Here is a 27,947-nt window from a genome sequence, read left to right on the forward strand (position 1 = left end):
GCACTCTGCTGTAGCAGCATGAAAACGGCAAGGACAATACATAAATGAATGCACGTGGCTGTGTGCCAATAAAACTTTAATCACAAAACCAGGTGGTGGGCCAGACTTGGCCCATGAGACACCATGTGCCAAACCCCTACTCAGGTATATGAGCTAAGATGATGCATCAACCTTGGATCAGCTGAGAATCTCGGATCTCTCCAGAGGTGACAGACAACCATGCTGAGAACACGGGTTCTGGAGCCCAGCTGCCTTGGTTCAAATCTTGGCTTTAGCGTTTGCTAGCCATTGAGCCTTGGGGGGAGTAACTTTACACAATTATCTCATTTGAGCCTCACAGCAACCCTGTGAGATAAATCCGATATTCCCATTTAACAGAGGCCCGGGTAGAGTGGGATCCAAGGTGCAGGGACTTCCCATTAGCACAGGAACATGCCGAGTCACTCTCATCTTTTAAAAGAGGTGCGCTCCCTCCCTGGGTCCCCCTCCTCCTCCAGCCAAGCCCTCACTCACATCTCCTCTTCACACCAAGCTTCTTGATAAAGCTGTCCACATCCTCCACCCATACTTTGTCATCTCACACTCACTTTCCAACCCTCTGCAACTGGCTTCTGTCCCTGGCTTTGAAATTGGTGACAGTTTTATCATGATGGTTTCTTAGACAAGAAATACACATATTTAAGGTCTACTGCATACCTAGGTGATGTCCTTTATTGACATTGCCAGCCCAAGTTAGGGAAAAAGATAATCACGGTGCACTCTGCCTCCCAATAGAGGTGCTACATGTAGGTTACCTGTGATTCACTCTAGTGAACATCCCAACTCTACAACACCAATATTTGAGCCCTGGCCTCACCCAGGTGAAGGCAGGGTTGCCTCTCTAGGGTGGAAAAATTCAAGATGAATCCTAAAGTGGCCATCGTCATAGTTAAGGGATGCAGATTTTATCTTGAGAACTCTATCAACCAAGGGAGCAAAATAATACACTACTGGACATTTCCATTTTTTACCCTACACTTGCATCCCCGTGACCAAAATGATGCTAATCCAAGGCCATGCGACCTGTGCATCTGTAGGAGTAGATATTTCATCTGTTAGTTTTGCTGCCCGGTGAGTGAAGAGGCAGGATGCACCCTTCAATGGCTTTAGCTCCAGAGTTCTGTTTCTACAGGATGCACCCTCTTTTTGCTGGGGAGACTCTCAAAGACAGGAATGATCCCAATGGTCTCTGAGTGCTCAGGGCCTAGGACAGTGCCAGGCAGATAGGAAATGACCGCTGAACAAGTGAGTCCTCTCATGGGTCCCTGGGGAGACGACAGAGGCAGGGAGTTTATCACATTAAAAAGATCCAACATCTTTTCTTTGGAGCTCAGCTACCCTGGGGAACGGAATGAATAAGAATCCCAAAGACCCCGGCCACTGCTCAGAAAAAAGGGCCACGCTCCCAGTCATGTGTGTCTCTCTCTCTGCCTTCTTTCTGTTCATTGAGTCATGATTCCAACAGTGCAGGAACATAGGAAGAATGCCAATTATAATATTTTTTTGACAGCTGGGAGAATAGACACTCTCTGCCTGTCTCTTCAGCACACAGGCAGCACTTGTCTAAGTGCCAGCTCTCGTGATAACCAATCCCGCTGAGAATCAGTTCTCTCTGTAGCTCCTACTCCTTGACCCAATGTGAAATTTTTCCAAACTATTTTTAAAGTATCTAATCTGTTGTGAGTCACAGACTATGGAGCTGCTAGTTTACCATTTCTGGGCAGACAGCTTTAACATCAAGACCTTATGAGGTTGTAAGGGTATTTAAAATGGCAGATAGGAATATAAGAACAAAGTGGTGCATATAAAATCTTTAACTGTTCCTTAATGTCAAGGGATTTGAGATATTTATAGATTTTTAAGGTGCCTTTCTATCTTTGAAAGAAGAGGTAATTATTTCACATAACAACTTTGAAAGACTGGTCAGTGATCTTCTCCCAAATTTTCATAATAGGAGAACTAGGGGTCTTGGAGATTGAATGAATGGCAAAAGACAGTCCATTTTTAAAAACAACTCAAAGCTCTTGAGTTTATTATCCATGGTTCAATTCACTGAGTTATGCCACCTCCCCTCACCCAGATGAAACAAGTATTAGTTATCTACTGATCCATAACAAATCACCCAAAACTCAGTGGCTTAAGACAACAATAATTTATTATCTGTTATGGACTGAATTTATGTGTTATATATTTCCCCGAAATTCATATGCTGGATCCCTAACTTCCAATGTGACTGTATTTGCAGACAGAGCCTTTAAAGAGGTAATTAAGTTTAAGTGAGGCCATAGGGTTGGCCCTAGTCCAATAGGACTTGTATCCTTAAAAGAAGGAGAGGAGATGCCAAGGATGAGTGCACACAGAGAAACAGCCACATGAGAGCACAGTGATGCCTCTGTAAGCCAAGGAGAGAGGCCTCAGGAGAAACCGAACCTGCCAACACCTTGATCTTGGACTTCCAGCCTCCAGAACTGTGACACATCAACTTCTGTTGTTTAAGTCGCCCAGTCTGTAGTATTGTTATGATAGTCCCAGCAAACGAATACAGTATCTCTTATGGTTTCCATGGGTCAGGAATTCATGACCAGTTCAGTTGGACAGTCCTGGTTCATGGTCTTTCATGAGGTCTCTCAGTTGGGTATAGCTGGGGCTGCCTAATCTGAAGGTTCGACTGGGGCTGGATGATCCACTTCCATGGTATGCCTTCCCATGGCTGGCAAGCTAGTGATGGCTGTTGGCAAGGGGCCTTAGTTCCTCCCTGCCTGGGCCTAATGAAACTACTTCATTCAGTCCTAACCAACCATCCTGCAGCCTTCCCTTTAGTTTAGTTATATATTAAATATATAAGAAGAAGAAATAGGACAGCCCTTATTTTCTGTCAGGATTTTGGTATCATAAAATTAAAAATGAAGGGGAGAAAAATCCCATGGATTTTCCATGCTGCACTACCCAGATCCCCTTTCAGAAATGAAGGGTATTTCCCCAGCTGTTGAGAATCCTGCCAACTGACAACCTTCAACTATTAGCTAGGATTGCCCTTGGCTGATGAGAGTTGCCTTGCCCAAGGTCAGCTCCGTGCCCAGGACAGCTGTCATCTACTGACTGGCTGGTGTCAGAGTATAAAGGCCTAGTTTCTTTGCACCAACCTGGGACAACTCTGATGAGCCGTCCCAGCTTAGCCCTCCCTGTGGGTTAGCTGAGGCCTTTGTTGAGACTGCATTGCATCACAACCTCACCCTCTGCCCAATCTTCCTGCCTTCCCTTCTCCCACAGGTGTCAATCCTGAGAGCACTTCCTGATAAACATCTTGCACACCAATCTCTTCCTAGAGTCTGTACTGAGGGGATGCAAACTGCAACAATCTACTTTACAGGAAGATTATTCTCAGAGCTGTCAACCATCTAAATATAGCCAAATGAACCTCCAGATTCTATCTAGTACATCACGTATTCAACTGCAGACCTAGCTGTTGAAACCAAGTGATAAGGTAGATTGTCTTGGTAGAGATAGAGGTGTGCCTAATCCTCCACTTCTTCCTGTATCCACTCCCTTTGTAATGTGACTGCCACTTCTGCTTCATTTTGTTGGCTAAAGCAAATCATAAGGCCAACCCAGATCTGGGGAGGAGGAAACAGATTCTACCTTGCATAGGAGGAACTACTGTGTGCTTGTTCTGAGCCTAGGCCTCAAGGGACCTTGCATATACTTGTCTCTCTTGGAACCCTGTCACAGGCATTTGAACGAGCTGGGGCTAGCCTGCTGGAAAAGAGACCATGTGGAATTGAGACAAGCTAGCTGTTCCTGCTGAGGTCACTCTGGTCCAGCCAGTCCCCAAGTAACCTGGTAGGTGACCAAAGATGTAGTATGAATAAGCACAATCAAGACCAGAAGAATGCCCACCCAAATTGCTGACCCACAGAATTGTGAGTTAAGTAAATGGTGGTTAAGTTTTGGGGAGGTTATTGCTATGCAGCAATAGAAAAACTGATGTAGTATCAGCTATGGTTTGGATGTGGTTTGTTCCTGTCAAAACCCATGTTGCAATTTGATCCCCCAATGTGGCAGTGTTGAGAGGTGGGGCCTAGTGGGAGGTGTTTGGGCCATGGGGGCAGGTCCCTCATGAATAGATTAATACCCTACTGCAGGGGTATCTCACAGGAATGGATTAGTTCCCTTGAGAGCAGGTTGTTAAAAAGTGCCTGTCTTCCTCAGTTTCTCTCTCTTGCCAGGTGATCTCTGCACATGTCTACTCCCTTTCTACTTTCCATGAGTGGAAGAGGCATGAGGTCTTCATCAGATGTGGCTGCTCTATCTTGAGCTTTCCAGCCTCCAGAATCATGAATCAATTAAACCTCTTTTCTTTATAAAGTACCCAGCCTCAGGTATATTGTTACAGCAACATTAAACAGACTAAGACAGTACTCAAATCTGCTGGATACATGAATCAGCTGGCAAAAGAAGAGCATAGAGAATTCAGACTGTAGGAGATGTCCTCGATTCATTTTAATGGGCTCTGGTGCACCCAGCTGCTGCAGAAGTTGCTGCTGATGGCTCACACCTGCAACATTTTTAGCAGGATTGCTCTTGGGTGATCAAAGCCATCTCAGCTGGACATGCATCTTCTTTGTCCTGGGACATCCTATAACTAAAGGCTGTCTTGTGTGAGGGCACAAAATCCAGCTGTCTTGCCTCAAGGTAGGGCAAATTCTGGGGCAATTTACAGCACCAATCTCCTCTCCTGTCACAGGCTGAGAGTGGATCTTATCTGAAACCACATCTCTGCTCAGCTTCTTCTTCCTTTCTCTCTCCCTCTTACAGGTTCCTTCTGAGAGTACTCCCTTAATAAACAAACAAACTTGCTCCTGAAACCCCAGCTCAGGCTCTGCTTCCAATAAATCAAAAGTGAATTCCTAGGAGAAAAAGACGGGGAGCATGGGAGTGACTACTGTGGAAGGAAATTGGAAAAGTGCTGATCATCCTAACACCTTTGCAGTAGAAGTTTTCAAACCAATAGAAGATGACTCTCCTCCCATTGGTCCAAGACAAACATCTCCATCGCAAGTGCTTGATGTGCTCCCACTGCCTATAAGGAAACGCACTCCTTTCCTTTGTAAGACCGGGCATGACACTTTCTTTCCTCTCCTATCTTTAATTTCTCCCTGCACTCACTCTTTCCCCAGTAGGGTCCGAGTCTATTCCTCTTTGTAGGAAGATGCCATCACCTCCATTCTTCTAGCTACAGCCCCTGTCCTTTCTCTCACATCAGGATACTTGAGTTATCTACACTAGAGATCACCACTTCTTTATCCCTTAATCATCAACCCACATTACATAGCTTCTGCTGTCGACCCTGACACTAAAAGTATCCTTGCCAAAGTCACAACGACCTCAGACGTTATGTTACACAACTAGTTGGCTGCATTTGATGTCACTCAACGCTCTTAGTATGTGAAACACGATTACACACATTCCCTTTGCTCCTGTGATGCTGTGTTCACTTGGATTTCTGCCTCCTTTCCAGGGAATTCAGAATCCTTTTCTTTCGATTGTCCCTTAGATGTCCACGTGTTTTCTGGTTCTCTTTTCATCTGCCATACATTTCTAAGAATTATTTCACCTATTATAGCACCAATTGCCACTTATATCTGAATGATTTTCAAATTGAAGTTCCAGCTCCAGACTCAATATCCACTTGCCCTTTGGGCACCTCGACTTAAATGTGCCACAGGCACCTTACTGGACTACCACCGCCTGCACACACACCTGTGCACACACCTGCGTGTACACATACCTGCACACACACCTGCATACACATATACCTGCACACACACCTGCATGCACACACACCTGCATGCACACACACCTGTGTGCATACCTGCATGCACACACACCTGTGTGCATACCTGCATGCACACACACCTGTGTGCATACCTGCATGCACACATACCTGCAGGCACACACCTGTGCACACATCTGCATGCACACATACCTGCACACACACTTGCATGCACACACACCTGCATGCACATACCTGCATGTACACACACCTGCATGCACACACACCTGCATGCACACACACCTGTGCACACACCTGCAGGTACAACCTGTACACACACCTGCATGCACACACACTTGCATGCATACACACCTGCTTGCCCACACACTTGCATGCACACATACCTGTGCACACACCTGCATGTGCACACACCTGCATGCACACACACCTGTGCACATACCTGCATGCACATACCTGCATGCACACTCACCTGCATGCACACGCACCTGCATGCATGCCTACACACACCCACACACATGCACTCACATATACACCCTGCTCCTCTTCCTCCTCTGCTCCATACCCCCAGAGCTGGAACTATCATCCATCCACTTTCCCATGGCAAAACCTTTGGAATCACCCTTGATTTGTCTCCTTCCCCTTCAATTAATCAACCACTACCTTCCAAATTCCTTTCAGTTTTACCTTCAAAATAGCCCTGTACTTTTAAACACGATTCCATTTCTTTCTACCTTCAGCTGCTACCTAGGCCTAGATTATTTCACACTGCATCTCGTCTGGGCTCCTGTTCTAACCACATCCAATCTAATTTCCATACCCAGTTAGGGGATCACCCTAAAATGCAGAGCTGATTATTGCTCTTCCCTGCTGAAAACAATTTCGACTTCCTCTGGGATCAGCTCTTCCACTCATCAAGATAGGATGGGGTTTCCTCCCACAATAACAGAACGGGTTCTATCACACTCCATTGTAATGAATTACCTGTCTGTTCTTCCCAAAGAAACAAAAGCTCCTTCCTTTGTTCAATTAGTAGATATTCACTGACACCTTCCTATGCATAATGCACGGAGCTGTTAATCAAATAGTAAATAAAACAAACATTGGCCTTTTCCCATTAGCAGGGCTCACATATTTGTCATCCTATTACCCATGCTAGCAGTTTTGGGCACATAAGTTGCTTAATAGGTATTTGCTGAATAAATACATGATAAAATGAGTGCTGTTGGCTGCGTGTGGTGGCTCACGCCTATAATCCCAGCACTCTGGGAGGCCAAGGTGGGCGGATTCACCTGAGGTCAAGAGTTCGAGACCAGCCTGGCCAACATGGCAAAACCCCATCTCTACTAAAAATATAAAAATTAGCTGGGTGTGGTGGTGCATGCCTGTAGCCCCAGCTACTCGAGAGGCCGAGGCAGGAGAATTGCTTGAACCCAGGAGGCAGAGGTTGCAGTGAGCTGAGATCGTGGCAAGGCACTCCAGCCTGGGTGACGGAGTGAGACTGTCTCAAAAAAAAAAAAAAAAAAGGAGTGCTGTCTTCTAAAGACTAATTTTCTCCATTCCCTTCCCTATCTTAGAATAAAATGCATGGGAACAGATTTTATAAAAATGATCTTCATGGTCGATGTTTACAGAAAGTATCTTTTTATTACAAAAGGCAGAGATAAATTATATCTAAATATTTTCAGACCATCAAAAGTCTTTAAGTAACTCACATTCCTCCATGGAGATTATCCTGGTAGCCAAATTAACAGAATCAACCAAGCTCATAAGGAATTTAGCTCATAAATTAAAGATACTCAATAAAATCCAATTATAAAGGAGCAAATTTCTACAAACTTGAAACTACCAGCCACCCTGCTGCCAGAACATAATGATATGTTCTCTGCATGCCAAACACATCTTCTCCCAAAAGATAACAACTGTTTTGGGTTGAATTGTGTCCTCTGAAAAGAGGTCGAGGTTCTAAGCCCTGGTACCTGTGACTGTAACCTTATTTGGAAGCAGAGTCTTTGCCGAGTAATCAGGTTAACCTGCTGCCAGGATGCTGAAAGCAGAAAGGGCTTGAGCCAAACCTTGGCCACAGAGGCTGTGAATGACGCAGGCAAAGGCAGCCCTGGAAGGCCTGAGGGCTGAAACTTACAAGGGGGGTGAGGGGCTTGCTTACCATCAGGTAACCAATGGGGACATTCTCTTCCACTCCTTGAAATACATCCTTTCACAATGTTAAGTGCAGAGCCTTGGGCCATCAGCCTGATTTTCAGAAGCTCAATGACATAAAAATTGGAGTCTTGACCAGATCATTCCTCTTTTTCTTTTATGGTGGTAAATATACATAAAAGTTACCATTTGAACTTTTTTTTTTTTTTTTTTTGAGATGGAGTTTCACTCTTGTTGCCCTGGGATTACAGGCATGAGCTGCTGCTCCTGGCCACCATTTCAACTATTTTTTTTTTTTTTTTTTGAGAAGGAGTCTTGCTCTGTCGCCCAGGCTGGAGTGCAGTGGCGCAGTGGCGCCATCTCGGCTCACCGCAAGCTCTGCCTCCCGGGATCAAGCGATTCTCCTGCCTCCGCCTCCCAAGTAGCTGGGATTACAGGTGTCTGCCATCACGCCCGGATAATTTTTTGTATTTTTAGTAGAGATGGGGTTTCACCGTATTAGCCAGGATGGTCTTGATCTCCTGATCTTGTGATCCACCCGCTTCGGCCTCCCAAAGTGCTGGGATTACAGGCGTGAGCCACTGTGCCCGGCCACCATTTGAACTATTTTCAAGTGTACAGTTCAGTGGCAATAAGTACATTCATATTGTTGTTTTGCCATCACCACCATTCATTGCCAGAACTTCTTCACTTTTCCAAACTGAAACTCTGTCTCTGTCAAACACTAACTCATCTTTTCCCCTCCTCCCAGCCCCTGGCACCCACCATTCTACCTTCCGTCTCTATTTGGATGACTCTAGGGACTGCTATAAGTGGCATTATGCAGTACGTGTCCTTTTGTGCCTGGCTTATTTCACTCAGCACAAGGTCCTCAGGGCCCCTCCGTGTCACTGCCTGTGTCGGAACTTCCTTCCTTTTTAAGGCTGGGTACTATTCCATCATCTGTATACAGCACATTTGTTCATCCATTCACGACTTTTGGATTGTTGTTGAAATCTCACTCGACCGCACACTCCTGCTGCCAGCCGCGTGCTGGGCCCAGGGCACGTGCTCCAGGTCAGCTGCTGAGTATGGGACACAGCTGAGCACACTCACTCCCTCTCTGACCCCCGTGGCAAGCCTGGAAGGACCTATACTTGTTGGCCTTGGCCAAGGGCTGCACGGTTGTGTGAGGTATAAATAGTTAAGAACATCACTTTCCTGTTACACTCGCGGGGAGGAAGCTGACAGCAAACCCAGAGCACTCCTGGATTCTCTTTTCTTTCAACTGGAAAGGCTCTGGGCTTGTCCCCAGCACAAAGCTGCTGCCGTGAAACATCAGGGACCCGTGGAAGAGCCCTGTGTCTGTCACTATCCTTTCAAATGACCTCAAATAAATCGTGGTTTTCTCGTCAAACCACTGTCTCTTCTTAAATGGGGTTATTCTAATCCATGATCCCTAGTCAAAGCCTAATTTTCTTTTCTAGAAGGTTCTCCCTTCCCTCTCCCTTAATGTAAACACTGACAGTACTCCAGGCTCAGCTCAGCAGGTGACGTGCCTTGAAGCTGTCATTGCCCTTATCAGACCAGCGGTTTTCCGTTTCTCCCTCCCATAGGGCAGACTGTGCCACTCATTATCCCGGCGAAACCGCTTTCCCCCTTTACTGAGCTGTTTCTCCCCAGTACTGTTCAGTTCCCAATCAGATTGTAAGCTCTAGAAGGCAGGAACAATAACGTGCAGTTTAACCTTTGGCACCTAAACTAATACTTTGCTACATCTGTGTTTAATAAAATAACTGAATGAACAAGAATAGGAATGGTATGTTCTCAGCATGGCAACACATCTTCTCCCAAAAGATAACAACTGTTACAGATTGGACTGTGTCTCCTAAAAACAGATGTTGAAGTTCTAAGTCCCAGTACCTGTGAATGTGACTTTCTGAAATAGTGTCTTTGCAGATATAATCAGGTTAAGATCACAGGGGTGGGCCCTCATCCAATGTAGCTTTTTTCTTTTTCTTTTTTTTTTTTTTTTTGAGACAGTGTCTCGCTCTGTCACCCAGGCTGGAGTGCAGTGGTGCAATCTCGGCTCACTGCAACCTCTGCCTCTGGGTTCCCGCGGTTCTCATGCCTCAGCCTCCCGAGGAGCTGGGATTACAGGTGCCCACCACCATGCCAAGCTAATTTTTTGTATTTTTAGTAGACAGGGTTTCACCATGCTGGCCAGGCTCGTCTCGAACTCCTGGCCTCAAGTGATCCATCCACCTTGGCCTTCCAAAGTGCTGGGTTTACAGGCATGAGCCACCGTGCCTGGCCTTGTGTTCTTATAAGAAGGAAATTGGGATGCAAAGAAAGACAAAGGGAAGATGGCTATGTGAGAACGGGACAGAGACTGGAGTAACACTGTCACAAGCTGAAGCTGGAGAAGGCAAGGAAGGACCCTCCCTAGAGGCTTTGAAGAGAGTGTAGCCCTGCCAACACCTTGACTTTGGACTTTTGGCCTCCAGAACAGTGAGACAGTACATTTCTATTGTTTTAAGCCATCCAGTGTGTGGCACTATGTCATGCCCCAGTGACATGTGACACTAGTATGACAATTGAATGGAGTGGTTCCAGCCATACAGGTAGACTCAGGGATGTGGCTGTCACAGCATTGCTGGGCATGGGAATAATACTGGGTACCTGCAGTAATTAAACCAGCAGTGACAGCTGAGGTCTTGGTAGGGCCCATTGTGTTGAAATAGAGAGTGCTTAAGTGCTTAGTGAAGCAGCGGAGATTCGCTGCCTCGGTCTCAGGAAGCACTGGAGGCTGCACGCGTCTGTCGCTCCATCCCACTCCTCTGTGAAACGCTCCCCTTCCGAAGAGGGCATCCTAAGTCTGATGATGTCAGACTCGAAATCTTAAACCTCTAGAATAACACTTCTGTTTGTTTTACTTTCTTTTTTTGCTTTACCTATGACATTTTATGAATACTGTAGTATCCCAAGAAAGGTAAATTCAAATAAAGCTTTCAACGAATGATTTTTAAGAAGCTGAGGGAAAAGAAAACCTCCTCCTGGTCATGTCCCAGATGTTATCATTTTTCATTTTGTTTCTTTTTTTCTTTTTCTTTTCAGACAGAGTCTGCTCGTTATATAGGGGCTGGAGTGCCGTGTCATGATCTCAGCTCACTGCAGCATCTGCCACCTGGGTCCAAGCAATTCTCATGCCTCAGCCTCCTGAGTAGTTGGGATACAGGTGCACGCCACCACACCCAGCTAATTTTTGCAGTTTTGGTAGAGACACCATTTTGCCATGTTGGCCAGGCTGGTCTCGAACTCCTGGCCTCAAGTGATCTGCCTATCTTGGCCTCCCAAAGTGCTGGGACTATAGGTGTGAGCCACCGCACCCAGCTATTTTTTGTGTATTTCCATTTGCTATTGTGCCCTCACCATTTCTCCCTCAGCCTGTGATTTATGATACAACATCCTGAAGACATTGGGAGCACATAGCCTTGGCCTCAGCTGCAGATAGACTGTGCGGCTTGGGGCAATAACCGCTCTGCCCTCCCACTGCCACCCGGCAGCCCCACCCATAGAAGGGCCCAGACTTACGGCTTTGGAGGGAGCATAGTGTGTCGGTGATGCCAGTGGAGGCCTGGTCGGGCTCTGGAAGGAAGACGGGCAGAACCTCTGCCCTGTGTCCGGAGGGGAAGACGAGGCATAGATGCGATTCTCTAACCGTTCAGGCTCGTGCTTATAGGATTCCAGGGGAAACGTATGCTGCTTGGTCACTTGGGTGGGTGTTGATGGAGAGGAGGAGAGGCCGGAGGCTGCAGAAGAAACACCAAGGGCGGTCAGAGGTCCGGCCTCCAGGAAGGGACATTGGGGGCGATCAGAGGTCCGGCCTCCAGGAAGGGACATCGGGGGCGGTCAGAGGTCCGGCCTCCAGGAAGGGACATTGGGGGCGGTCAGAGGTCCGGCCTCCAGGAAGGGACATTGGGGGCGGTCAGAGGTCCGGCCTCCAGGAAGGGACGTCGGGGGCGGTCAGAGGTCCGGCCTCCAGGAAAGGCGCCAAGGAGGGTCAGAGGTCCGGCCTCCAGGAAGGGACGTCGGGGGCGGTCAGAGGTCCAGCCTCCAGGAAGGGACATTGGAGGTGGGCAGAGGTCCGACCATGGCAGAGGGAGGCTCTCACCATTCCTGGTGCCCAAAACCTCAAATGGCAAGAAGCCAAATTATTCTGAATGTTGAGGAAAAGCTTTAAAAACCAATTTCTAGTGTCTTAGAATCAGCTGCGTCCAGAAATGCCTCACGATCCACCCTCAGTTGTGGGCAGCAGCCCCTCATTGGGAATGGGGTTCTCACACAGTCCCAAGTTATCTGGTGAATTTTTACACACACCCTCCAGATGCCATTTTCCTCCATTCAGCCAAATATCGTTTGATCTCCTCTCCTTCTTTCCCCAGCATGGTGCCAAGAGCAAACGCAGTGGTGCCTTACTTATTGAGTTAAAACATGCGGAAGTTCAGAAAGTGTGCAGCAGAGATGCAGGCCAATGCTGCAGAAGCCATGGGACCATGTACCTGAGAAGGGGGAGGGGAGGGGAGGGGAGGGGATGGATGTGCTATTCCTACCAAAACGTGCAACATAAACATCACCACTGTAAGTTCCCAGTAGCAAGACTTCACTGTGAAGACAAATACCCAAGAAGACTTCAGGGAAAGGGTGGGACTGGAATGGGGTCTAAAGAGTGAAACAGATTTAGATGGTCAGGGAAAGGGAGGGGGCAAATAATGGGAGGGGCAACGGTGTTAGTGGAGGATTGTAGGAAGACTGGAGACATGAATCTTCTGGGAGTTAAAGGTTGTCCACTTTGACTTATTTCTAACTAACAGAAACAAGTCTATTTCTTCCATAGACTTATTTATGTAATTGCTAAGTGGCGAGTGTACGCCTAATTCATTACCATGGTGCTTTTGAAAGCAAAGCTGGAGATGCAGAGGCTCGTCAAGAAGAGGTTAAATAAATCATGGCACAGCGCACAGGCAGAATGTGACCTGTGAATGTGACCTTATTTGGAAACAGGGTCTTTTCAGATCAACCAAGTCTAGATGAGATTTTGCTGGACTAGGGTAGGCCCTAATGCAATATGACTGGTGTCCTTATAAGAAGAGGAGAAGAGACACAGAAACTGATACCCAGAGGGAAGTCCTCGTGCTGGCAGAGGCAGCAATCAGAGCAATGCAGCTGCAGCCAAGGCGCGCTAGGGATTGCTGGCAAACCCAGAAGCCAGGGCGAGGCAAAGAAGAATCCTCCCCTACAGGTTTCAGAGGGAGCGTGGCGCTGCCAACACCTCGATTTTGAACTTCTGGCCTTCAGGACAGGGCTAAATTTTAGTTGTTTTAAGCCACTCAGTCGGTGGCATTTTGTTATAACAGCCTGAGGAGACCGATGCAATGCGTGGATTGTGTTCTAAGAGAAGCAGAATTTGGCTTTGGGTCTGATATCTCAAATCTCTCTTTTTTTTTTTTTTTTTTTTTTTTTTTTTTGAGACAGAGTTTTCGCTCTTGTTGCCCAGGCTGGAGTGCTGTGGTGTAATCTCAGCTCACTGCAACCTCTGCCTCCCGGGTTCAAGCGATTCTCCTGCCTTAGCATCCCGAGTAGCTGGGATTACAGGCACCTGCCACCAGGCCTGACTAATTTTTAAAAAATATTTTTAGTAGACACGGGGTTTCACCATGTTGGGCAGGCTGCTCTCGAACTCCTGACCTCAAGTGATCCGCCTGCCTCGGCCTCCCAAAGTGCTGGGATTGCAGGCATGAGCCACCGCACCCACCCTCTGATATCTTACATCTTACAGGTAGAAAAATAAAATTTTTAAAATAAATTTTGAATTACATAAGTCAAACGAAAGATGTCAGTGAACATGGCCTATTAAATTACATTTAGCCTAGAGCTGCCTCCTTAAATATTTTAAGTTTGGCCTAAAGGGTTTTCTGTACATTGTGAACTGTAACAGGTGGAGGTGTAAACAGATCGTAGTCTACACTTGTGCCAGCCAGAGTTTTGGCAATCACATGTAGCCAACTGTTCCAACTGTGTTCAAATAAGACAAATGCTGAGCTGTAACCAACCCAGGTGTTTCTGTGCCTTACTTCCACTTTCTGTGGTCACTTTCCTTTTTCTGTCCATAAATCTTCTTCCACCACATGGCTGAGCTGGGCTCTCTGAGTCTACTCTGGCTCAGAAGGCTGCTCGATTTGCGAATCGTTCATTGCTCAATCAAACTCCTTTAAACGTCATTCGGCAGAAGTTTTCCTTTTATCAGGCCCGAGAGCCACCAGTCACTGCTTCTGGTCTGGATGAGGCTTGGTCACCTACAGAGCCGCAGGCCTGGTTCACTCTCCCCGGGCACCTCTGCTGGGTTCCTCCTCCTCACAGCTCCCAGACCCACCTGTGCCCCTCCTGCTCCGTCCTCATGGGGAAGGACCTGTCCTCCTGTCCCTCGTGTCACTGAACTCATAAAGCCTTTTCACTGTCCTGTATGTTACCACTTAATGACAGACTGTTAAACGTTCAAACCAAACATAAAAGTATGTAAGTCCCCTCACCCCACGAAGATCTACCATCTGTCTTGGGGACGGGGGTCCTGCCACGCCCTCTGGGCCCCAGGGCACCCAGTGCTGTCCTGAGCCAAGGGGTCTGGCAAATGCCTGCTGCCACCAGGCAAGGAACACAAAGAACAGTGAGAGGATCAGCTGAAGGTCAGGGTGAATCTGTTCTCCCTCTCTGTGGAGTGGGGCTCATGTTTTGTTTTGTGTGTCCAGGGGAGGTTTAGGAAGTCACCTATTAGAGAAGGAGCCCCCTTTTCCAGGGAGTCCCTTCAGGAGACTGAGCAGTGTGAGTGGAAAGCCCTCTGGAAGCCCCGGGCTGGCACTTGGGAGGCAGCTCTGGGTGGAAGCAGGAGGAGATGGTTAGCACCCGAAACTTAAAATGTAAAAGGCCCTCACAACAAAGCCCCAAACTCTTTTGAAAAATAGAGGCCATGTGCAGCGGCTCATGCCTATAATCTCAGCATTTCGGGAGGCTGAAGTGGGTGGACCTGCTGAGGTTAGGAGTTCAAGACCAGCCTGGCCAACATGGCAAGACCCCATCTCTACTAAAAATACAAGTATTAGCCAGGCGTAGTGGCACATGCCTGTAGTCCCAGTCACTCCAGAGGCTGATGCAGGAGAATCACTTGAACCCAGTGAGCTGAGATTGTGCCACTGCATTCCATTCCAGCCTGGGTGACAGAGTGAGACTCTGTCTCAAAAAAAAAAAAAAAAAAAGAAAAGAAAAAAAAGAAAAATAGAATCTTTTTCCCCAAAGGTCTGGAGAAGAAAGCCCTGCTTTGAGGTGGGGCGGGGAGGAAGGAGAGGGAAGAGGAAGTGTGGGAAGGTCCTGATGTGCTTTAGCAGCTCTTCAGAGATGGGGGTGTGTCAGCAGGCAGGACCACGAAAGGGCTGCTGGACCATCCAGACCCTTCTCAGGGCCAGGCTCCAGCTGCTTGCCACTGAGAAATGGAGACAGTAGCCAGGGCTTGGGGAGGCCTGCCCGGGGCCTCTCAGAGGGATCTGCAGGGGCAGAGCAAGGAAGCCTTGTGTGCCGTTTTGTGTGTAGTGTAGGGCACTGCCTGGGGCCTTAGACCCCGGAGTCACATCCTTCAGTGGTTCCTGCAGAGTCCCCTGGAGGGACCCGTCCTCGTCCCCACAGTGCACCTAGGACAGGCTATCTCCTCTCCTGAGAGTCAAGAGGGAATGTTCTCATCCTCTCCCAGCCCCTTCCCCCACTGGACACAGGGCCCTTTCAGTGGCACTTTCTGGGGGCTGTGCCCCTGCTTCCCTTAGGCATGTGCAGGGACCCGATGGGGCAGAGCTGAATAGAATGTGTTGGGGGGCGTTTTAGGTTCAAAAACCTGTGCCACCCCCCACATCCTCATGACCTGTGACAGCCCTGCAGGCAAACCCCTCTGGGGGGCTGGGGTCTTCGTGTGTAAAGGAAGGGGCCAGCCACAGAGAGCTCTAACACCTCCTCCAGGGACAACGCTGAAAAGTGGCTATGTCCATCCCTGAGCAGGGCATGATCAAAACTAGCCCTGGCCAGGTGAGGTGGCGCATACCTGTAGCCCCAGCACTTTGGGAGGCTGAGGGAGGAGGATTGCTTGAGCCCAGGAGTTTGAGACCATCTAGGGCAACATGGCAAGACCTTGTCTCTATTAAAAAAAAAAAAAATTGGCCAGATATGGTGACACATGCCTGTAGTCTCAGCTACATGGCGAGATTGCTTGAGCCCAGGAGTTCAAGGCTGCAGTGAGCTAGGATCGCACCACTGTACTCCCGCCTGGGTGACACAGCAAGACCCTGTCTCACAAAATAAAACACAACACAACAAAATGAGCCCAAACAGCACCCATGCAGCCATTGGGCAAAGGCCCAGAGGAAACAGGTACTCTGGGGTGCCTATCTTGGCACCACCTATCAAAACCACAAATGTGCATGTTCCTGGACCCAGTAATTCCATTTCCGGGGCTTTCTTCTATAGACTTATCTGTGTAATTGCTAAGTGTCGAGTGTACAGCTTATTCATTACCGTGGTGCTTTTAAAAGCAGAGCCTGGAGACGCAGAGGCTCATCAAGAAGAGGTTAGATAAATCATGGCCCACCTGCAGGCACAGGCAGCCGCCATTCCTGTCGGAACATGACAGGGATCCTCGTTCCTTTCATCTCCGAGATGGAGCGGTAAGTGAAGAAAGCCAACTGCAGAGCCATCTGTATCGAATGATACCATTTGTAGTTTCAAAAAAAGGAAAGAGTATCTATATTCTGCCTGTCTGATTTTGCCTAGACTATCTCTGGCAGGATCTGGAAACACTGGCTGTCTCCGGGAAGGGAACAACTGGCAGGGAGAACTTTCATCATATCCCCTTTTTGATTTTTCAGACTTTCTATCATGGGAATGGATTATCCATTCAGAAAATTACTTCTTTTCAGCCACTATTTTGCTTCTGAGCCAAGAGGCTGGCGAAGGCCGTATTTAAGCACTGACCTGCCTCCTGCCCTGCCTGCCCCGACGCGCCCCCCAGTTCTGTGCAGGGGTGTCTCCCACGAGGACCAGGACCAGGACCTCTGTCCTGTCTCCCACTAGAGCCAGGGCCATGGCTGGGCCTTCCTGAGCTCTCCTGTCCCTCGCTCTCTTCGAGAAGCTTTTCCACTTCCAACATTCTTCAGGGATGAAGCTTAGTCACCGTTGTGCAAGGGATGTTCACAGCCCATGAAAAGTCCTTGCTAGTTCTTTGGGTACAGAATGTTCATCTTTCGAGTAAATAGTTTAAAGAGAATGCAACTTGACCAAGCCCCTCCCCACACCCCGCCGAGAGCTCTTAAGAACACAAACCACGGCGTCTGCACCTCCCACGGCCCTGTCCCCTTGCAGGCCACCCCTGTGTGAGTACCGGAATGATCCTAACCCAGTCCCAACGGAGGTGAAAGAGGTGGCGGGATGCAGGAGTGAACTTCTGGGGCCAAGAAGATGAGAAGGGGGACTGTTCATCTGGGGGTGGGAACACCTCATTTCTGGTGGGGCTGAATGATTCTCTATCATTGTAATCTTTCCAAGTTCAGAAGCTGCTCCCATCTTTCCACCTGGCCTTCCTGCTCCTTCCTGTTCCTTCCAGAGCTGGTGACTCCTGTGGGGAAAACAGGTGACACTCTGGACTACGGAAGGGGAAGAGAAACTTTTAGGGGAAGGGACAGGTGAAATGCTAAGACTCACAGTGTGTGCATTAGGGATATGTGTGTAGTTTAGGGGCACGGGGAGTGAACCTTCCTGGAACCAAACATACGCCCTATCTGTTGACTGATACCTGAAATGTTTTTAAGAGGGGGTAGAGTCTTGCAGTGTCAACACTTTTTTTTTTTTTTTTTTTTGCATGATGCCACCCTGTTTACGGAGGGCTTACACACTCTGGCTCCATCTGCCCCTCACAGATGAAGAAACTGGTGGCTGGAGAAAGTTCAGTTACTTATCCATGGTCCTTTAGCGAATAAACGGCAGGGACCACACCTCAGCTCCACTGTCCTGACTCTATAACCCAGACACTTTCTGCCACAATCAAACTGGGGTATCACCGAGAGAAAGAACCTAAAGACTTAAAATTACATTTCAGCTGTATGAATTACTCTCCCAGAAGTGGGGCTTCACCAGCCAACAGGAAGGAGAGCTTGGATGACACTGGGTGACTGCAGAGGGAAAGAAGAGATGCCACAGAAGAGAGGGGCACAGAGGCGGAGTGAGCTTGGGACCCCATGTGCTTCCTAAGGTGGGACAGCCCCAGGTAGGGAGGGACAGGCTTCCTCCAAAGAGGTTTTTCTTCCATGCCAGCCAGGAAGGGTAGACCAACAAAGAAGTGACTTCTACTCACGTTTATGCTATTCAATCAGTAGAGAAACAACTGTCTTGTGGAAATCAGGTAAGGTGGGTAGTAAGAATGATTCTTAAACTTTTTTTTCAGTGTGGTATCACTATTCATAAATAAAAGGGAAACTGGGCAATGCTGACACAATCCCTCATTACTTTTTTTGAGACAAGGTCTCACTCTGTGGCCCAGGCTAGGGTACAATGGTGTGATCACGGCTCACCGCAGCCTCAAACTCCTGAGCTCAAGCGATCCTCCCACCTCAGCCTCCTGAGTAGCCGGGACTCCAGGCAAATACCGTTACACCAGCTAATTTTTTTATTTGTAGAGATGGCATCTTACTATGTTGCCCAGGCTGGTCTTGAACTCCTGGTATCAAGTCACCTCCTGCCTCAGCCTCCCAAAGTGCTGGGAATATAGGTGTGAACTGCCATGCCTGGCCCCCCATTACTTTTAAATAGACCAATGTATTTCTTAATCACAAGGTCAACTGCCGAACTCAACCTTGGGTCTGATCAGTAAATGAATAGCTCCTGGACAGCTTCCATGGGCTAAGTATGCTGGGGGTGTTGAGGAAGGGGGTGCTAAGATGGATTAGAGCAAGTCCCTGTAGTCTGTGGGAGACATAGGGACAAAACCAAAAAAGCAACCCCAACACCACCATGCAATAAAGTCGAGAACCAGGAAAGCAGGGGGAGCTCAGGGAAGAGGAGAAGGCCTGAGGGTGGAGGTGGGAAGGTGGCTCAGCAACCCCAGCAAACAGCTGGGCCCCGATCCTGGAGGAGGACACAGATCTGCCCCAGCCCAGGGGCCTCTCCTAAGGGCCCAGGCAGGACTGGGCCGTGGCAACAGTCACCCAAGAAGGCTCTGGCCAGAGGACAGACAGGTGCCCCCTTTCTGTTCCTTCTGAGAAGGCACCTCCTCCTTTCTCCTGCTCCTTAAGGACTTTGTTTAGGACACCGCCAGTCTCTGCGGTGAACAATGCCTTTGATTCTCCCAGGGTGGCAGCCAGGCCTAGTGAACAGGCCCAGTGAGGGAACAGAAACCGCTCCTGGCAGCCACACAGAACACCACGAAAGGGGCTCCAGACACCGGGGAGCCATGGGCTGGTGACTTCACAGGGCCTGGCCCCGCTGGCAGGCGCTGGAGAGGAGGAGGAGGAAGAGAACAGAGGTGCCACCAAAGGGAACTGAGCCCTGCTGGACGCAGAACAGCTATGCTGGGTGGAAACGGAGGCCTGGCTCTCAGAAGCCCCAAGCTCTAGGTCTGGTTTTACCACTAATTTGCCACGGGCTCTGGGACAAATCCACCCCTTGCCTGGTAAAAATAAACCAGGTAGACCAGATGCCTATCTGGTGCAATCCAGCCCCTCCACTGCATAAATGGAATGAGCTAGAGCCTCATTCCTGCCTTTTTTATGCATAAGGTCTGGAACGACAAGAAGGAAAGAATGTATTCTGCTGACTGTTGCTTCAAGAGGCATGAAGTGAGAAGAGCAACCTTTCCATTGACACTGGAGGGAGGCTTTGCTTATACAGGGTTTTGAAACCTCCCACCACTCATCAGAGTGAGGGGCCGGGTGTTGTTCCCTATTTGGAGGGAGGATGGCGAGCATCTTGAGGGGGAACGGTGGCCCAGGGAGGTGACCAACGAAAGTGCCACAGCCAGAGAGGCACAGCAGTACCTGTGCTGAGTAGCTGTGGCACACAGAGGGATGCGACCAGCAGGCAGGCGGAGACCCTGGACGGCACGAGACCCCGGGTGGCACAAGTTCAGGCCAGGCAGGTGCCCCAGAACCCAGCCTCTGATGTCTGCTTAGGATTCTCTTTTCTCAAGGAGCAAACCCACTGCTTTGATGTTTTGGCTCTTTGTTTCTCATGTGCCCTCTGGCCTGGCTCCTACACCCTCTCCCCGCATGGCCCCTATCCCCTGCAGGTTTTACCTTCTCCCACTCCTCATTCCAGAGCCCTACCTCCAGGGCTGCTGGAGCTGAGTGCCTGGCCCTCTGACTCCAGAATGGCTCTGGGCAGCGCAGGCAACTGCAGGAGGCTGGGGGAGCCGGGGAAGAGAGGGGCAGTATCCTTAGGGCCCCAGCTGGCCCCTCCTGCCTGCCTTCCCTCCAGCGACTCCTCTTCCCGTGGTCCCTCCAGGCCTGGGTGGTAATGACTCCTGAAACCCTGCCCACACCCCTGGGAAAAGCCCCTTCAGAACCCCAGCTGAATGCCCTTGTTTCCTGCCCCCAATGATACAGTTTCCAGCCTCCACTCCCAAACCAGGATAAGGACTGGCCAGCACTGTGGAAGGAGCTAAGCTCTGGGGACAGAAACCTGGGCTGGACCCTAAGTCACCACTCGCCAGCTATGTGGCCTCAGAGGAGTCCGCACAGAGGCCTTGGTTCATTCTTTGAACATCTGAGCTGCCCGTGGGCTTTGTGTGATGAGTAAGAGGTAAGAAGCAAAGCACCCTGGGACACTGAACTATAGGGCCCCGTATTCAGTATGGGCAGCTGCCATTGATAGCAGGTGACGTTTCCGGGAGAAGACCCTGCTGGTCGGAAGCTCAGAGCCGGCTCTAGCTGCTGCCTTGCCTGGGGGACAGGAGTGTGACACACCTGAAGTTCAAGCTGCAGCTCACCCCTGGCTGACTCCACCCTGCGGCCCCTCCACACAGGCCCAGCGTGGAGGTGAGAAATCCCAGCCGAGCCCTCTCTGACAAGTTGGGGTCTCCTCCAGGCAGTCCTGGCCATAACCACCCCAGCGCCCCCAGCCACAGTCAGCCATGATGCACTCTGGAAGCTGTTCCTGAGGGCGTGGAGGCCAGTCCCTGGTTTCTCATCACCTGGAGACGTAAGAAATTGGAAAAAGCTGGACACCCCAAGACAAGCTCCAGGTGCCACACGTCAGTTCATTGAACAGCACCTGGCCCAGGGTGACATTAGGTATCAGTACCACTTAGGCCCAAGAGTCCGCTTCCTCTATAACCCACTGCAGGCTGCTGTTTCATTTGCACAGAGGCAGGAATACCCTACACAGAGCGGGCCTGCCTGGGCCTTCAGCCATTTCTTCTCCTTCCCCCCAGCCCAAGGTGGGAGTAGCGAGGTCATCTTCAAGACCATTCTACCATTCTCCATATTCTGTTGGTGGACACATTCCAGAATGATCCATTCAACCTGAACTGTTCTACTTCCCACAGCCCCAACTGCCCAATACTTCTCTGAAAGAAGCCTGTCCTCAGGGCCACCCCACCAACACCCCATCCCATGCTCAGCTTCTCTTTGAGAACTGCTGCGGTAGACAAACATTTCAGCTTCAGCACCCCTTTACACTCTTGAAAAATAGGGTGTTTAATAAGTTTATGGTTGTCATTTACAAGTGAATTAATGTTTAAAATTTTCTGTTTTAATTTCTAATATGGGCTGGGTTTGGTGGCTTAGGCCTGTAATCCCAGCACTTTGGGGGGCCGAGAAGGGAGGAGCTGGGAGCCCAGGAGTTCAAGATCAGCCTGGGCAACATAGTGAGACCCCCATTTCTAAAAAAAATAAAAAATTAGCTGGGCATGGTGGCATGTGCCCTTGGCCCCAGCTACTCAGGAGGCTGAGGAGGGAGGATTGCTTAAGTCTGAGAGGTTGAGGCTGCAATGAGCCAAAACTGCACCACTGGACTCCAATCTGGGTGACAGAAAGACCCTGTCTCTAAAAAAAAAAAAAAAAAAAAAATTCTCCTATGGTGAATATTGATTCATGTGACCCACAGACACCAAAGCTGTTTGGGATCCTAATTTTTTTAAAAGTAACTTCTCACCAATCTATATTTTTTAAAACAAACAATGGGTGGCATTTTTACTTTTTGCAAACGTCGAATAGCTGGCTTAATCAAAGATGCTAGGTTTATGTATCTGCTAGCGTCCTCATTCCCTGTGAGACGGTTTTGCTCTAAACTCTTGTCTGGGCGGTCCTCAGTCCCTGCCCCCACTGAGTCTAACCCGATGTGCTGAGTAGAGCATCTGAGCCACAGAGACAGTTAGGATGCTTCTCAGGCTTCAGTTCCCAAACCTGGCTGGGCCAAAAGTCACCCGGGAGCATTGAGAACGCATGTGCCCATAGGACCATAAGATCCTGACCGATGGGGCCAGGAGGACCCTGGGGATGTGAGCTGTGTGACGTTCCCCAGGTGACGCGGGTGGTTGGACAGGTTTTGGAACCATACCATTTATTTCATCCAACTCCCTGTTTCACAGATAGGAAACGTCTAATTTTTAGTTCCCATTCTTTATGGTCATGCGGTCCCAGTGCCTCCGTCCTCTGTCTCACAGCTCCCTTCTATGGAAGAGCAAATTCCCTTCCTTCTGAGTTCCCAGCCCCCTGCTTGGTCTCTGATAGGAATGACTCTCCCTGCAGCCAAGGTCAGCCTTATGCAGAAACGCCCTGGAATGATGCCTCGTCCCCGAGTACCAGGCGTTTATGCAGCCGCCAGCCAGGCCAGGTCTCCTGAGCTCTGCTGCTCCTTTCCAGCCAGCTGCTTTGAGACCTTGCTCTGAATGTTCCTAAAAGACAAGTTTCACACCCGCCTGGTGTCCTCCCCACCCCACTCCAGCCCTGCCCTGCAGGACCCCCTCTCTCAGTGGGAGTTTCTGGACTCTGGCCCCTTTATAGCTGAATGGCCCTGGCCCTAGCTGAGCTCACTCTCAATTCATATTTTAATCTGGAGTAAGGTTTCAGGCTGCAGATTTTGGTTCTAGGCTCTAAGAATCTGTTTTATGATCTTATGTCATTGAAACTGTTCAAAATATGTTGGAAAATATCTGAGTGATCTTGGAGTCAAAGCATCATGGTAATATGGAAGGTGAAAAATTATTTCTATTTTAAAAAAAACTTTCAGGAATTTTTCCAAGGTTATTCTCCTAAAAGGAATCCAGAAAATATCCAGTCTTATAGGGGTTTGTATACCCAATAACATTCTGCACCTAGTTATTAAATAGTTGGCTCTAGCATATGGGTATTTACACGGGAACTAACAAAACAAAACAGAAATGGTGGTGGAGGGGAAGGAAACGAGAATCTCACAGGGGCTAATTTTAGATCAGTCCCAACTCTGACAGTGCGGTCCCAGCTTCTGCTGTCTGCCCCGTTCCTTCTTCATGCTTGCCTGGAGATCGGAGTTCTACATCATGGACCCAAAACGTTACCCTAGATACTTCGCTTGAGCAAAAGACAACAGCAGATGTGCGTCTTGATGCTGCCACTTAGAAGGCAGTCCCGGGGAGGCACAGGGGAGGCCCCTCTGCTGCTTTGTGAGAGAGAGAAATTCTGCAACAGAACTTTTCCCATGTACAATGGTTTCGGAAAAACAATTTGCTAAGAATTTGTCAATGAAAGGGAAATGTTAGCAGCCTCAGTCCCTCTAATTATCAGTATTTGTGGAATCACAAAAGCAGCAGGCATTGTTTGGTGCTGTGGAGATGAACTCTGCTGAATGTGATAGTCTGGGATGGGCCAGCATGAGAATCATAGGTGGTAAGAATGGGCATGACCTTGGGGAACAAACGTCTCAGAACCTCATTTTCGGTGGAGGAAGTGCAGGCTCTGAGAGGTGAAGTGTGTGGCTAAGGATCTACCCCCCACCCCAGAAGCAGGTCCACAGCCATGACTCAGGTCTTCAGGCCACAGCCCAGGACCTTGCTCCATTCCAGGAGGTTTCCGACGGTGACCTCATCCCTGTGGAACGTTGGGGAGAAGACTGTTTGTATGGGCGACAGGAAAAAGCACACAGTCGCACCAGGTGAGGTGGGTGCCTGAGGTCAGAGGTGTGTCTGCCTTGGGCTGCCTCTCCGTGTCCACCCTCCTCCCCAGCAGGGCTCCCTCGGCCAGCTGCCAAGGGTGTATAGGGTGGAGCGGGTAGTGGAAGGCCAAGACGTGGCACTTTGGATTTGGAAGGGGAGGGAGGGGGAGGAGGAGGAAATGAGGCCACCCTGGGCTCCTTACTGAGTCAGCATGGTGACTACTGTCATTTCCTAGAAGGAAATAGGGGAAGGACACCAATTCAACAGGAGACCCGAGGGATTTTCATACTCTCAGCTGATGCCGAGTTGCCCAGTGAGCAGGGGAAAGGCTTCCTGGCACTGGCCGCAGGATGGGGCCAGAATATTCCTGGGCAGGAGCCCCCCGCAGCCCATCCTGCCTGAGCATGTCTCAACATGTTCTTAGATCAGGACTAGAGTTCGAGATTTCAGAAAGGTCATTCTAACCTTGATCCCTTCCAGATGGCTGTTTGTAACACAGCATTGTTCATGCCAATTGTCTGGCAAAGCCGGCATACACGGGTATCGCTATGAAGTAAAACAGCAGATCTCACGTGAGGGTAAACTTGGAATTTACCCTGATGAGATAGGGTGTGGGGAGGGTCCAGTGGCTGCAAGGCCCTGGAAGCATGCCTCTTCCAGGGAGGCCTCCGTCCTCAGAGCTTCCACCTGCAACGTCCCTACCCTGTGCTGGCCAGGGAACTCCGCAGCGGGCTCCCCCACTGTGCCCAGGATTCGGACACTGCTTGCTTCCGACTGTTTCCAGTCCCTCTTGAAATTCCTGGTTGTTGACAATTTGTTTATTATTCTAGCTCTTGAGGAAACTTCCTAAAAACTGGGGAAGAAGTAGTTCTTCAACTTTCTTGAACCCCAGGACACTTTGATCATCTGACAAAACTCATAAATGAAGCGTGGGTACATAGATTTCTCTGTCTCTCAAATCACTTCGGGGCACTTCTAACTCCCCAAAAGTCAGGTTTTAGGAATCTGTATTCTGAGGGGTCTCAAAACGTTCTCGTGGTTCCCCTCTCCTCCAGGGTGGCCTGCCTCCCTGTTCCAGCGTCTGAGAGGAGCTATACCTATTTTGCACCCTGAACCTCCAAACTCAGAAGTCTCTGAGGAGCCCTGAACAGGAGAAAATGTGGCCGAAAATGAAGTGGAAAATCAGTGTGATAACCAAATCAAGATCACGCCTCGCTGGGACCCTGTCACACCAAAGCTTCCAGAGCATAATCGTTTTAAAAATCTGTAATAGTACCTGGAGTTTTTTCCTGTGCTTTCTACAATTCAGCTCTTTGAGTCTGCTCTGAACCCTTGGTGGTGGCTCACTGCTCATGAACAGATCCCCTCCTGGGGGGCTCCAGTGGCCCCCCACAATGGTCCCATTCCTGAGCTGTTTATCCTCACCCTGGAGGGCTCCCTCTGATCACCCAGGCTCAGTGCTCTGGATGAGGCACAGGTGAGAAGGGCTGTGGGTGATGCAGGGAGGGCTCTGAGTCACCGTTCCCTCCTGGAAGTGTATCCCAGGCCATTTCCAGGTGTACAGCTCTCAGGGGAGACAAGAATGCACTGTTCTACCTGGCACGATGGGGTGTGGACCACGTGGGGTATGGGCCACAGAAGCACATTCCCAAACCTCCACTTTGGAGAGCCACATACAGCAAAGCAGGAGAAGGCGGCAGAGGCTGGGATAGGGAGAGCATCTGTGAGTGTGATTCCTGCCCGGCTTTCCCCTTCCTGCCAGGTCTCCCAGGAGGCCAGGTGGCGGCTGCAGCCGGTGGCAGACACTCCCTTCCTGGGGTGCTGGCTGCAGCCGGCTGCCATGGGACTCCAACCAGGGCTCTCCTGGGGCTCTGTTGACTCAACACATCATCTGACGCCACCCCGGCAGGCCCTCTGGGTGTCAGGTGCCAGTGAGACGGGTTGGGGAGGCTGGGACGGTGTCCAGACTGCCGCCTCTGCCCCAGAGCCGTTTCCACGGTGCCGTTCCCAGCTCCGAGCTCTCCTCATTCACATCACGAAGGGAGAGGTAGGGATCGTGAGCTCTAGTGGTTGTCTGCCTCCAGTGATTAATCGGTACGATTCTCCACGGAGGAGGAAGAGAAGAGGAAGGAAAGCTGCAGATGAAAGGGAATTAAGCGTCTCGTGGTGGAAACAAATGTATTGGTTGCATCCTTTCAAAGACGATCTGGAATCTCAAACCTAGGGCTTACCTCTGCCCCTTGACAGCAACAACAATTCTGGGAGTTCAGGGCCATGATAAAAAATGACAGAATCACACCTGAATTGCTGCTAGTGTTTTTAATAGAGAGGTAACCACTCACCCTGAGGGAGGTGGGAAAGGAGCCCTCTTGCTAGGGAGCTTGGAATTCCTAATGCTTCCTACGTCTGACGCACAGTAACTACCACTGGTAGAGCTCGCATTGTGGGGAGGGAGAACTCAGCCCTCTGTTTGCATGATCTGAGGGTCTGGAAAGGCCCCTGCCCCCTTCCAGATACCTCATCTACTTGACAAACTTCCAAGATGCCCTGCCCCCCCTTCCTACACATTGGTCTTCCCTGAAAGATTCCTGCTTTGTTATTCTTGGTCAATCTGCAGAAGGCAGGCCAGATACTCCACAAAGGACCCAAGAGAGGAGCAGCCGTTAGGAAGGTGCAAGGCTGGGAGGGAAGGACAGGGCCAGGGTTCCTGGATTCAATTGTACCACATCACACATGTTGCCTCCATGTAATTTTCTCCTTAGTGCCAGGTTTCTAGAATCAGTGCATGAAAAATGATATCTGAACACGATGCTTAGGGGAGCCGGGATTTTTCCACTTATCTTCTGATTCACTCCACAGCTTCAGCATCTATTGTCAGCTAAGCTCATCTTCTGTGAAGCCCTCACTGGTTTCTAGAGTAAATCATTCCTCCTTTTCATACACTTAGCACATTCCAACGTTATCAAATGATAGAGTGCTGGGTTGTTTCTTGATGCATCTCGGGTCTTCCACTAAGCGTGAATGGCCATGAGTCTTGCTTGTCGCTATCCCATGGGGCCTGGTGCACTGTCCCAGCTCAAGAAAGATTTGCAGAGCTTGCTTTGTACATAGTGCTCAAGAAGTAGACAAATCTAACTTTAAATCTTAAGCTCTTTAAAATACACCATTAAGAAAACGAAAGAAGAAACATGGCAGAGCGAAAACACAGCTATCTCTCTGTGTCTGCAGGGAATTGATTCCAGAACCCCTCTCAGGCACCAAAGTCCAGGATGGTCAAGTCCCCAGTATAAAATGGTGTAATACGTGCATATGACCTATACACACCCTCCTATTATCTCTTTTATACACCCTCCTTTAAATTATCTCTGGATTACTTACAATACCTAATATAATGGAAATGCTATGCAAATAATTATTATGCTGTGTTGGTTTTTCATCTGTATTTTTATTGTTGTATTATTATTTTTATTATTTTTTCCCCTGAATATTTTTGATCTGCAATTGGTTGAAGCTGAGGAGGTGAAACCTGTGGATGTGGAGGGCTGACTGTATTGCAAAACACATATATGATAAAGGACTTGTAGCAGAGTATATAAAGAACTCTCAAAACTCAGTAACAACAACAAAAATCTCTCAGTAAAAAAAAAAAAGTGGACAGAAGATTTAAACAGATACTTCAGCAAGGAAGATATACAGATGACAAATAACGATATGACGTTCACTATCATTAATCTTTAGGGATATACAAATTAAAACTACAGTGAA

General features: G+C 49.0%; 1 protein-coding gene across 8 annotated transcripts in view; it reads right to left on the reverse strand.

Moving 5' to 3' along the window:
• PRKAG2 (protein kinase AMP-activated non-catalytic subunit gamma 2) overlaps positions 1-27,947 on the reverse strand; it is a 324,996-nt gene that overhangs the window by 106,336 nt on the left and 190,713 nt on the right. For 7 of the 8 annotated variants that reach the window (XM_030826201.1, XM_003270938.4, XM_030826202.1 and 4 more), the window contains exon 4: positions 11,564-11,781. In XM_030826201.1, coding sequence (XP_030682061.1) covers positions 11,564-11,781 — 218 coding nt within the window. Of the gene's footprint in view, positions 1-11,563; positions 11,782-27,947 lie in introns of those variants that run through there. The other variant, XM_030826203.1, reaches the window with a different exon arrangement.

Source organism: Nomascus leucogenys, chromosome 13, assembly GCF_006542625.1.
Source record: "Nomascus leucogenys isolate Asia chromosome 13, Asia_NLE_v1, whole genome shotgun sequence".
NCBI lineage: Eukaryota > Metazoa > Chordata > Mammalia > Primates > Hylobatidae > Nomascus > Nomascus leucogenys.